The sequence below is a fragment of the Eurypyga helias genome, unplaced genomic scaffold (assembly GCF_000690775.1).
Source record: "Eurypyga helias isolate BGI_N326 unplaced genomic scaffold, ASM69077v1 scaffold4044, whole genome shotgun sequence".
Taxonomy (NCBI): domain Eukaryota; kingdom Metazoa; phylum Chordata; class Aves; order Eurypygiformes; family Eurypygidae; genus Eurypyga; species Eurypyga helias.
Genome location: NW_010245472.1, coordinates 1 through 13,395, shown reverse-complemented (window position 1 = coordinate 13,395; position 13,395 = coordinate 1). Strand labels below are relative to the sequence as shown.

At 39.9% G+C, this 13,395-nt stretch overlaps 1 protein-coding gene across 1 annotated transcript in view; it reads left to right on the top strand.

The window, feature by feature from the left end:
* Positions 1-12,401, top strand: part of LOC104508435 (zinc finger SWIM domain-containing protein 6-like) — a gene marked incomplete at its 5' end in the record, with an annotated part of 16,615 nt that extends 4,214 nt beyond the window's left edge. Inside the window, one exon of the mRNA XM_010150070.1 lies at positions 11,776-12,401. Within this exon, the coding sequence (XP_010148372.1) occupies positions 11,776-11,978 (203 nt within the window). The remainder of the gene's footprint in view (positions 1-11,775) is intronic.
* Positions 12,402-13,395: the final 994 nt, after the last annotated feature.

Genomic DNA, 13,395 nt, shown 5'->3' with positions numbered 1-13,395 from the left:
GTAAATTGTGGACTTTAGCAGAAGTCAGATTGGGTTTGAATATTTGGAGGTGCTGACACACCCCTTCTGCCCCTACCTGCCACTGCTAAAAAACACATGCCAAAAAGAAAAAACAACACCCACCAAAAAAAAACCCAACAATCCACCCACAGCCCACAAATACTACATATCCAGGTATGAACCTGGTGATTTTTTTAATGCAAAGACCAAATTCTGTAAGCAATTTACAATTGAAAAGCCTCAAGTTAACAAAAAAGCCTTTACACCTAACTATCTAGTTGTTTTTTAAAGACTTTAGATCAAGAGGAACAGTGTAATAGTTGAGCAGCTTCCCATCAAAAATGGGTTGAGCTAAATGCTACTTACTGAAGGTGTAGTATTGGAAGATCAGGATTACAGATCAAAGGTAAAGGCTTGCTCATATACTTCTCATACCAGAAGAATTAAATGCAACTTCAGTGATGTTACCTCAATAATACGTGAATGCGCTTTCCAGAGTTTAGAGCGTATTTGGAATTCTTCACATTGTTGCTGTTAAAATGGTGTCTCAGTAGGTAAATTTCACATGCTGACCCTTAGGTGTCTAACTGTTGGTGACCATGGTTGAAGACTTTAGTATACCAGAATGATTAATTGTCTGAAGCCTCTTTGTTTGCCTTTTTAATTAAATTGCATTGCTGAAATGAGGGGATATGGAAGTGCACAGTAAGTACCTGCTGACACCTGTTGAATGGAGATCTCTGATTTAAATCAAAGGTCAGTTAACCACCTTTGTAGTCTAGAGGAGAAAAAATGGACCATGTAATCTTACTACATCAATAATTTGTTAATATTCATCCATGAAAAATTAAAAGTTGTTTGTTCTCCATGAAAGTGAAAATATTGACTTTAAAAGGAAAAAAGGGGGGAGTGAGGGGAGATAAGGGGGTGTGGAAACTTGACTTTGTGCCCCAGCCTAGGGATCATGATGGCCGTGAGGCTCTGCTTTGGAATTAAATGTTGAGCACTACCAGATGCCAGACATAGGGAAGAGGCTGAGTTTTGTCTGCAAATGGGATCTGCAAGTTAATTGGTGTTTTCTGCAGGCTTCTGGCTGTGAAATGAAATTGGAAGCCCTTTAGCCACATGGATAATACAGGACCTGAATACAAATGTCACATGTCACCATCAGGGCCCACTGCGAAACAATAGTGTTCCCACTCGAACACTGCGCCATTACAGATCATTTAAATATGGGGATTACATTTAAACTAAAAGCCCCATTTGCCTTTTACTGCAATTTAAATGTCCTCTTAGCAAAAGCTAAGTGACAAATTAAATGAAAAAAGTGCCCACATTTTTAAAGCTGTAATGCAAAACAACCTTTTATTGCTTCTCATGTGCCACGAATGAATCATTATACTTGTCAACCCTAAACCAAACCATAATTGGAGCAGCTACTGTTATCAAAGCGGGGCTGCTCTTGTGACAGCTTAATAAAGCTGAGACTGTTAAATTAAATCCCAGATGCTTAATCTGATGAAAGCAGTCAAGTAGAAGAATCTTAAGACAAGTATCTACTGCTTGGTGGAGTGATGGAGACCAACAGCTTGTCAACACGTAGATTACAGGATCAGAATTTTTTTGTGAACTACCATTTTCAGTATCTTTATATCCTCTTGCTTGTCTTCATGGTGGAGAAACTTCACACAATTTGCATGTTTCAAAACAAACATTTCTGGTAGATTTAATCCATTTGGATATTTAAGAACTGTTTAAGGGGGAGAAGAGTTGGGTTTTTTTTGAAGTCAAAGATTAGTTTCTTGTGGAACAAAAATATGATGGGGAAGAAGGTATGTCCAAAGAGCTGTTGCAAGGCAGGGCAGCAGATTGGTTGAAAGTTGGTGAATGTGTTCTGGGTTTGTGCCATGCTGATCCTGGTCTCTGTGGGTCCTCCTATTTTATGACATCAAGGAGAACTTAAAACATATTCTGCATTTAGGGTGGTGACGCACTGGAACAGGTTGCCCAGAGATGTTGTGGATGCCCCATCCCTGGAAGTGTTCAAGGCCAGGCTGGATGAGGCTTTGAGCAACCTGGTCTAGTGGAAGGTGTCCCTGCCCATGGCAGGGGGGTTGGAACTAGATGATCTTTAAGGTCCCTTCAAACCCAAACCGTTCTATGATTCTATGATTTCTAGCTGGGTAGTCTCCACATTTTAATGCATAAGCTTTTCCGGTCTTCCTCAACCACTTGTGGTATCTGAAGTTTTGGTGTAGGAACCACTCTTGATACTGCCATAAGCCTCATTCATGGGATAAAGCTTTCCTGGGTGACATCCTTAGAATACTTTCTGTCATGGATACTAAATGGGTTGTTGTCATAAAGATATTTCCTGAGCCGAATATCGTGGCCTTAGTAGTTCTAGTAGTCTTAATAGCTTTTCACTAGCACTTTCCTGACTTTGTTGTGGGCTGCTTTTTAAATGTTGGAACACCCTGATGGTCTACTTTGACTTCACATTTGCTGATATTTTGGCCACCTTCTGGATTAGTGATAAATTTTTGTTTAAAATTTAAAACTAAAATATCATATTACAATGTCATGTAGAGGAATAGTACAATGTATTTCCTGAAGGATCATGCCTGAATTTTTATTAGTAATACTTTGCCTCGTCATCTAAAACTTAATTCTAAATGTTGAGTTTAGGCAAGGAATCAGTGTAGCTTAATTAAGAGGTATTTAATTACCATTTTGCCATGAGCAAACTAATGATTAAGTGTTAAATAATGCCTTTTTTTTTAATTTGGAAACCAATCTGAATTTTTCTAATAAAAGTTTATATTCCTCTCTAGAAAATACTGCGTTATATTCTTTTAACTTAACTAAATGGAGCTATTCTCCATCTATGTTTCTATCACAGGCATTCCTTTCCTTTGCAATTACAGAGACAAACTTCTGTGAATGGAACATGCCAGCTGTTCTAAACTGCTTATCTCTGCTTAGCACTAAAGTAGAGGGGGAAAAAGGACAAAAGCAGCTAGGGTTCTTGCCAATATGCCCCTAGAGAAATTCCTTTCTGATCGCAGATTTGATATCTACTTCAGGGCTGCCATGAAAAAGAATCACTGAAGTTTTAAGGATCAGCTATGCAGTAGAAACCTTTCCTTTTCCCACATTTTATGGTATTTCAAAAAATGGTACAGCAAGCCTCTTAAGTATTTGAGTGCCAAGCTTGTATCCATATTTTCATTATTTCTTTGAGTATCCCAGGTTCTAATTGCATCATATTCTACCTTAAATCTTTGTACCTTAAAGCTAAGGAAAATACCAATGCCCTACACCTGTAGAAAATAAAGTTAAAGTCAAATGTCTAAATTTAATCAGTTCCACACAGTATGTTTCTGGCCTTGAAGTGGAAGCAGTAGGAAGACCAGTGTTTCAAAGGTGGTGGGATGCACTATGCTTTTTGCCATTTCCCTTGGTCTTTCATCATAGGACTTCTAGGTAGAGTGATACCATACACATCGACTGTATCATATCTGTTATATTGACTTTGCTTAACTGATAATCCTTCTCTTTTGTTTAGTCTTAGCTGCCATGGTAGGTTTACCTTAAAATAGGTGTGCTTTCAGCTCATGGGCTTAACATTACACTGCAATATATATCGGTGTATTTGAACGGTTTGTGCTATTGGAGGCACTAAATCAACTTCGGATTTAGCCTCTCAAGACAGTTTTGCTTCTCTAAGACGTGAGTTATGGACGACAGCTTAAAGAAATTGCTGTCATGGCCCTGGATTGTCTCGTTTGTTGCTGTCACCTTCATTTTGTCGGTGAATGAAGCCAGGCTGCAGTTCAATGAAAATGGGTTCTGTCCATTTTCGCTGAGGATGTTTTCCTTCCTCCTTCACTGTTGTCATGTGCCATAATGGTATTGGAAATGAGGGTATGTGAGGCCAGAGTATGACACTGAGTGGGAGCTATTTTCAAAGAGGGTGTATTATTTTCTATGGAATTTATCAGATTTAAGGAATAGTGGTGAAAGTAACTTCAGTCTATAAGCATAGCTTGAGGGGCTTATTTTTAATGCCATACAGAAGTTTTGGGTTCCATTTAGTCCTGTTGGATGGAAAGTACTTTTACAGCAGAAGCCAGACTTCTTGACCTAACTACATCAAAACAGTTTTTGAAGTTTTTATTCTTAATCTGTTGAACTGGTTTACTTAGGTCTTAAAAAATACCAGCTATACTGGAGCTGGTACAAAAATCATTGTAACCCTAACTGTGGAATCATGACTGCCAAGGTTAAGGGCAGAGTTTTACTATGAGCCCAAGTTGGTGCTTAGCATTATTTTTTCTCTTTCCTCTCTTTATTTTTTTTTATACTTCAGTAGCATTAAACTGCCATTTAATTTTCCAATACTACTCCTAGTAAATACCAGAGCTGCAGAGAAGTAATAGATTTATGGAGGGGAATTACTGAGTCTTCACTAATTTTGCTGAACTTTGCTGTGGTCCAGCAATCTAGCCTTGTGATGTTTCCAGTTTTTTGTCTTGGAAAAATTGGAAAAGTGATTGAAAGTGAAAGGTGCAAGAATCTCAGTCTGCTCAGGTATGTCAAAGCAAGACAAAGGAAATACTTAATTTAAGATACTTACATAGACTAAAGAATTTTTATGGAAGACAGTTCTGCCAAGCAAGCAAAATGTAGCCGAAAATAGTAATCAGAGATGGACAAATTTAACTGGAAAATTAGAACTAAGCTTAGAATTTTGAGTTGTGGTAGCTGGGCAGTAGATCAGTAAACCAGGAGGTGTACTGGATTCTTGTACTAGAAATCTTAATTGAAGTATGGTGGTTTTGTAAAAACTGAACAATCACTTTTGTAATGGAAGATGAAAGTAACTAAAGAAATCTTAGAGGAGGAAGGAATTCATAGTAGACAATGAGAATATGTTCTTCTGGCCAGCTACAGTGGGTTATTTTCCTTCTGTGAGCATAGTTGTGACCATCATACTTTTTTTCCCCTGAACTTTCCCCTACACAAAGGAGTGTTTGCACCTGCTCTACTTTTTTAGAAAAGGTGAGGTATTTTCATCCCTTTCTTGTATGGATATCTTGTTTTGTTTGATGAACTTGCCAAACTTCCTGGTTTTACATCTTCCTAAAATTAACTGAGAGGAATTAATTCAACTAAATGATAAGTTTAAATAGAGGCAGGTTAGTGTCTTTTATAGTTAGGAGTCACACTGACTTTTCTTCTGGAAGGTGGCAAAGTCTTGGAAAAGTAGACTCTAACTGCTGACAGTGTATTACCAGGTAAAATATTTGATAAGTAGTATTTGAGATTTAGTTTTCCTCACAGATGCAGTATCAGAAACTGAAAAAAGTCTGTGAGTTGTGATATAAACATTCCTTAGCAACAGCAAAAAAAATTAGTATGTTACCAATATTCTTCTCAGCCAAATCCAAAACATAGCCTCATACTAGCTACTGTGAGGAAAACTAACTCTATCCTAATTAAAACCCGCACAATATCTGTTCTCTGTTTTGGGCAAGAGTGCACTGTGTTCACCACCTAGCTGTAAATATTAGCAACTACTTAAAATTGGAAAGTATCATATTAAGAACCTCATGAAGGAGTATTTTTGTACTATTTGTGCTACTATTAGCAATGCTTTTACCTGAAATTGATTGTGAACGAATGAATGAGTGGTTTTGTGAATATTAGGGAAGTTGGTCAGTGAGATTTGTTTGCAGGTGGTTTATACTTTCCTCTAACTTTGTAGACTAATAGCCTGTGTCTTGCTACAGTGGTTCGGTCATAGGGTCCTACAGGTGCATGGAGTGGCATCTGATGGACATGTGACAGATTCTAAGTGCTGTTGTTGGGAGATTGTAGTCTTAGCCTTGAGAAGAGGAGGCTGAGAGGAGACCTGATCTCTGCCTACAACTACCTGAAAGGAGGTTGTGGAGAAGTGGGTGTTGGTCTCTTCTCCCTAATGACAGATGATCGGACGAGGGGGAATGGACTCAAGCTGCGCCAGGGGAGGTTTAGATTGGACGTAAGGAAGAAGTTCTTCACCGAAAGGGTTATCACGCACTGGAACAGGCTGCCCAGGGAGGTGGTGGAGTCACCATCCCTGGATGTGTTTAAGAGACGGGTGGATGAGGTGCTGAGAGATATGGTTTAGTGGTGGACAGATACGGTTGGACTGGATGATCTCTAAGGTCTTTTCCAACCTAGTGATTCTATGATTAGGCCATGATACTGTAAACTGCACCTGTCAGGCAAATTTCTGTTCTTACAGGAAACCCCTTGGTCAAATGGCAGAGTGTCTGCAAAGATGTAGCAGTTCTTAAACCAAACTCAGGAAGGCATAGCCCAGAACAGTGGACTTGTGCAATATGTCCTAAATGCTTAGTTAGTTCCTTTTTCCAATGTGTTAGAAGTTGAAAACGTAGGAAGAAGAGTTTTTCCTTACTTGACACAGAGATTAGAGCATGTAGCTGGTGATAACTTAGAATGGAATCTCAGTATGTAAATACCTCAGCCAAATACACAGATGCCTTGAACCCTTGGAGCAGCAGTGTGCCACAAGAGAGGGGGAGACTTAAGCAGCTAGGCATTTTGTTTGTGCTTGGCTGTACACCTCCACTCCCTCTAATGCACATTTGGAGTTCCGTGTGCGGAAGGGCAGCGATACCTGCAGCACCGATTGCAAGAGGGCAGTCTGTTGCGTTTGTCAGCCAGCTAGTGTGAAAGGCATGGGGAGTGATTATACTATCATACACAATACAATCAGCATGAAGCACTTGTCAAGACCAATACATCAAAGTTTAATTCAGTAACAGAATGAATTAGAGCAAAATGAAACATTCTGTTCTCAAAGAAACCCAGCACCCATAGAAACCCTTTTTTTTTTTTTTTAATTTGGAAGGCATGTAGAAACCAGAATGCGTTCAGGAATTGTTTTTATGAATAAAATTGCAACTTAGATCCAACTGAATGATGAGAGTGCTTTTCCTTGGGGTTCCTATCAAGCAGAGAACAGCACTGAAGTGCCTTGCCTATCTTTACAATTCCATAAAAGCAACTGTTTAATTTGAGCATTCTGCAGTGGGATTATGCTTTTTTCTAATGGAGATCTCTGTGTCTGGAGGAGGGAGGTGGCTTTGCCAGCCATTCTGAAGGTACTTGTCCTTTTTGTTGAGAAGCAACAAATACCATACACTACTACCTTTGAGGTTTCCAAGTGGCTGTCCCACTCAAAGTGTGTATGTGCTTAAAGGCCAGATCAAAAGCACTTTAAAAATCCTTTGCTGACACTTCTACTTTAAAGGGGTCATGGGTTCTGTTTGCTAGTATTGTTTCTATTCTGGCACTTCCACTGCTGGAAAACGATGCTCTTGTGACAGAATTGATTAGGCTCAAATAGGGCACAGTGGCAAGTGTGCAGCAAGTGCTGAAGCTGATTTGTCTGTTGCACAAAGGGAATGATCTTGACTACCTGGTTTTATATCCTTTGAAATGGTCAAATGCTACTAACCTGGTAGCTTACGGGTTTTTGTTTTCTGAGAGAGATGTGCATTAATGGGAAGAGCAAAGAAATATGGTAGATAAGCATTTGTTTCTTGCGTATTTTAATTCGGCGAAAGAATGGGTTGATCTTAAATGTAAAATCCCAAAGTAAAGGCCAAGCCTTAGCCATTGATTACACAGGTATTGTAAATGAGCAAATGCTGACCCAAGCTTAGATGCACAGCAGCCCTGACAAGGTAACAATGTTTCTAGGAAAAGCAGATTTCTTGGGAAGACTGTAGTCAAAGAGAACTGTACGTTGGATCTTCAATTATGGTCAGTGTCCTAGCCCCCCACTACACTGTTGCCATCACCATCTTCCCATTTGCTGGGGAAAAAGTAAAACATAACGGGATTTAGGAAAACTAAGTACTGCTTCGTCTCTCAGGAGAGTCTGTGTATATATTCCTTGCATTTCCTTTGGCTTCATGAATACATGCGTACACAGGATGTTTAATTATTACAACATTTATTTTTACAGTGACTGAATACTTCTTAATGTTGTTCAATTTGCATATTTAATTCCTAATCAGTGTAAAGGCATGCCGTCCCTTTCTCCCCCATGAATTCAAAGGCGTGGCTGTCTTGAGAAAAACGAAACTACTGATACCTTCCTTGTACATACAGGGGGACATGTATTTTGTAAAGCAGTAATATGACGTATGTGTTTTTGTGGTGTGAGGCACCCTAAAGATGAATGACAACTGTGTGTTTTCAGAAGGAGAGCTGTGTGAACTAAAGGTCTGTTTTGGCAAAGCTGGCTTTTTCCAGGTCAAGAGGATTGGATTTGAACCAAAACAGGCAATCCCTCACTACAGTATGACAGTTCTAATACTCATTCCCTGGAGAAATTAATACCAAATTGCAGTCACAGCATGACTTATTTTCCAATTATCTTCTGGGGGGGGGAAATATTGTATATTGGGTTGTGATAATTTTGACACTGTGGTGTGAGGAGTTTTGCGTTGGAAAGGTATAGGTCACAGTCAAGGGGTCCAAACCAGAACTTTACTTTTGGTTTAGTTACATGCAGTTCTAGGGGGAACATGTGTCAGCCTGCTGAGACCCAGTATAAGAAGATGCCTGGTGCCTGGGAAGAAGACAGAGAGCTGTTAGGGAGAAAAACAGGATGTAAACACTGATACGTTGTTGGTATTGTGTGATTGGGCTAGGTTTTTCCCCTTATTTAATTGGATGTTTGTTCATATTGTAGGTGGCATTGGTGGCATCATTAAATCTAGTCAAACTTGAGAGTGCCAGGAAAGTATTTTGGGAAACTTCTTTTGTGTATAGAGTGTTGTCAATGGCAGTTTCCAGGCTGAAATTACTGGAAATAGGTATACATACCTTCCCCACAAATTACAGGTTTTTACAATTTACAATTTTTTTTATGATTTTACAATTACAAACTCTCCATTTTCTGTAAGCCTTATCTATGTTACGGAGTAAGCAGGATCAGCAGTTTCTCTGTATGGGAGCCATTAGGCAGAAAATAGGGTATCTCTTGTCTGAGGCCAGCGTAAGCCCTCAGGTTGTGGTGGTGTTTTTGGGCCAGATCAGGAGGGCTTCCACTGAGCAGCATCAGAGCGAAATAGGAAGAATATCCTCCAGGCTCCTTCCAGTTGGCATGTGGTGAAAATCTGGGCACAAGTGAACACTTTCCTCAGACGTTGCAGTGCTAGAAGCAGGACAGGAACCGGTGAATTGAAAGATCCAGAATGGAGCAGATGTCAGAGGAGGGGGAGGGCGTGGAGGGAGCCAGGAGGAGGATGAAATACGAATACAGGCAAAAGCACACATGCTAGGGGAAAAGAAAAAAGGGGAAAATAAAAAATAATAATTAAAAAAACCCCTAGAAGCCCAAGCAGGTGAAGAGTGTAGGTTCACTGGCATTTTGCACTCTTTTCCCAGATGGTAGCCTTTGTAGCGCTACAGGAGCTGAGCCCCAGGCTCTTTCTGTTCCCTTCCCTTCTCGAGGGGGAGTTTTGTCTCACACTCCTGCTCCTGCAGGGAACCGGGGAGCCAGGAAAGCTGGGCCAGGTTTCAGATGGGCATGTGGTTTGCCCCAAAGTCGCCGAAAGAAAGTTGCAGTTGGGCTCTATTGAATTGTGTGGGGTTTATTAGAAATACACTTGTCCTTGTGCATCATTTGCATAAAAATAGCCTGGGTTTCTGACACAATCGCTGCTAACAATGCAGTTATGCTTGACGTAGTTTCCCTCTTTAAACCGAAGAAGTTTTTTAAAGGCTTTTGGTACTATGGGGTATCTCTTCGTTCTCAGCCTCTTGGGTGTACTGCACTCAGTGGGGCTTTTGTAGTGGTGTGTGAGACATGGAAAAAGAAAAGGCCACTCATTTTGTAGGGCATGGTGTAATCAGTAGTATGTGTTCTGCCTTGCTGTGTGATTGAAATACCAAATGCAGCCAAGGTATCCCACTTTGCTTTCACTTCAGTCTGAAAATGCTGGGAATCTGGTCACAAACTATGGAATTTTTGGGATTTTTTTAATTGAATGCTGAGAGATAGTGTCTCCTTAGTGTCCTCAAGTGATACTTGATTTTGAAAATAAGCAAGCCCAAATTAACTGTTCACCAAGGCTCTCCAATATGCCCCATCTTCTGTTGTACTTTGCAGACTGCAAGAAATGTAGTCGTTCTGTCTTGAGCAGTGCTGAACACATTGATGCTTAATAATAAGAGCCTGTTGTGATTTGACTCTGCTTGGAAAGCAGAATGTGTTGATGAGTGTGTCCAAAGAAAGTCATATGATTTGATTTTAAAAAGTTTTTTGGTTTGTGTTTGTTTTTTTTTTTTAAATACTATTCACCTTATTCACTCCCATGGCAAGTCTTGGACATTTTAAAAAGACAAAATCCCAAACAAAACCAAAAAAAACCCAACATTTGCACTGAACTGTATTTGACTATAGTGCAGTAATAATCTGCAGTAGTGTTATGTCTCATGTTCTACACTGTACCATATCATATTTTGGTATAGTTTTCAGATTTCTTTGATACTACTTCCCCATTCCATGTTGGTTTCAGCGGCAGGGGACTTGCAACCTTAAGGATCAAGCTGTGTTTCCACTGGCTCCTGTGCTGTGGCATATCAACATACTGAGTTACTTAGGAATGACTGTAATGTGGTGGCCTGTGCTCTGTGTATCCATTTTGCATTCTTAGTTAGCAAAAGTGTACTTGAATGTGAGAATTCTATTATCCTAGCAGAACCAGGTGCATTTTTCTTTTCTTTCAGCCTGTCATAAAGATTGCATAGTTCAAGCATATCCTCCAAGTCTCTTGTAGTGTATAAGGCACATTCTTAATGAGCAAATGAACTGCTGTTAAACAGTACTTTCAGGTGTCTTCACGCTTCTGTCAAAAGTTCACGCTGATGAAGAGACAGCTGATTTAGAGAACAATCCATTTGGGAATTGTTGCTAAAGACCCTGATGTATTTATGCCTGCCCTGCTATATAGTCTCAGGGAAGCAGGTTCCAAAGTGACGGCATATGTGAAATGTCAGTGCAAATTAGCTTTCCCTTTGAGGTCTGTAAACAGAAAATGTAAAACAAATTTTCTGATGTAACCAAATTACTGAGGTAATTGCAGTAAAAATACCTCATTCCTATTAGGCTGCACAAACCCAGTATTTACTGGATCTCTGAGACCCAGATATGTTTGGGAATGAGTTAGGGAATGAGTTATGTGATCAGCAGTAGGGTTCTGAGTGTGAAAGTGTATGTTTACAAAATACATGTCTTACTAATGCACTTACTTGATTCCTGTAATGTGAAGCTGGAGGATAGATAGTTCTCATTCATAGAAAACAACAGTTGCTTCTGGTGCAAAAATTAAAAGAAAAACCTGGGTAATGTCCTGCTAAAACTTTGTCAATTCTTGTTTGCTTTTGACTCATGTTCCTGTCCAAGCCATACGCTGTGAACTCTGGATTTTCTGACACAAAAGACCACATAATGCCTTTTAAATGAGAAGGTTAGCTTGATACTGTCTTTCAACTGCTTCAGATGGGCCACACCAGCTCTGAGATGCGTCATCATGAATTCAATCTGCCTGGTGTTAGGCATAGCTGGGAAGCAAGCGGTGTAGACTTTGAGGGGAGAAAAAGTGTTACAGTATAGAAGTTTGCAATTAGTCATTGGCTGCTGCATTTTTAATAGAAAACATAATTTAGCAATTTTTTTAAAATCAGGTGCTCTGTGGATGTGTATAGTCTTAAATCCCCACTGCAAGTTGGAGCAGAAGGCCAGTTGGCTAAAACAGCTGAAAAAATGGAACAGTGTGGATGTTTGTCCCTGGGAAGATGGAAACCATGGAAACGAGCTGCCCAATTTAACCAATGCTTTGCCTCAGGGTGCAAATGCTAACCAAGGTGAGCCTAAACATGTGCACTGACTGCAACATATAATATAACATCTATCTTATATACTCTAGCCTTGCAGAGCACTCTTTCCTGGGACAAGTAACATTCTTGTTGAGGATTGACCAGTCAAAATTATTTTCACTAATACTATCCTTGCAGAAAGGATGAATAGGTGGGTTTTTTTGTGTGCTGGGGCTGCAATGTGTTCAAAGCAAGTATTTGTGTTTAGTTAGGTCTTCTAACTTTTCACTTGGTGCTTCTAAATACGTGTTGCATGAAAAATGGATGTCCTTGAACTATGTCATGTAAAAGCCTGTTGTTTCTTTGCTTGGCTATAATCTCGTATTCCTTCTGGTGTTGGGGTTTTTATTTTGATTGCAGTTACAAAACCTTTGATACCTGTTTAAAGCGAGATCTGTTGCAACTGCATTAAACTTGTGTGTGAGAAACTAAAGCAGCTGTCTGTGGGATGTGCTCTGTTTGTGCAGTCTGCATTGCCAGATGTGTCTGAGGGTGCAGAGACAACACTGCCATCTTGGAGGAGGTGTCTCTTCTTACTCGATAGCATGCTTTCTAATCTAAAGTGAGATTATCAAATCTGGCAGAAGTTTGTCCAGTCCTCTTCAAGCAAAGATGGCTACTTTGCTAATAACTGGGGAATATGCAGGATATTTAGGTGGGAAACAAAACCCTCACAATACTCAAAACTCTTAGTATTTTGATATGTATTTCATATGATTATGATAAAGTTAAAATTAAATGCTTAGGAGGTGGCAGATTTGGATTTAAATGGGCTTTTCCTTGTTTATTTTTCTTGGAAGATTACATGTGAAGGAAATAGACATGGTTCATTTTTAAATCTCTCAGCAGGCCAGGGGCAGAAGGTCATTCAGCATGTAACTCCCTACAGAGGTGTTTGCTTTCTGTATCTCATGATGTTCAGCCCAACCTGGGCAGGCTAGCGGTGACTCTGACACGGCATCTCAACGTTCATAGACACATTGCCATGTCAACAGAGCAATATTGCCATAGGAAGGTGTCTAGTAAGGATAATGTTAGTCCTGTGGCCTCATTACCTCACTTTTCTACAGTATTTTTATATGTTTATGACCAAACGAATTATACAAGTGCTCAGAGTTAATGTCACTTCTCAAAGAGACCGGCTAAAAATCTTTCATGTGGTGTTTATCTGTCCCTCATCCTGGCAGCTTTGGGTCTGAGGAGAAGAGAAGTTGGGGATGCTTGAGTAGCTGTGTGCCACATATAGTTTGTTTCTAGGGAGTTCTGTATGTGCTGTTGAATGTCCTTCATCTCTAGCTGTTCCCCTTGCAAAGTCCTGTTCAGCATCGGTTGTGCTGGTTTGTAGATCTCTCGGAATGCGAAGTGAGTGGCACACAAGCTGTCTGAGCCACCGGGCAATAGTCGGATGTGAAATGTCATCTGCGGGCT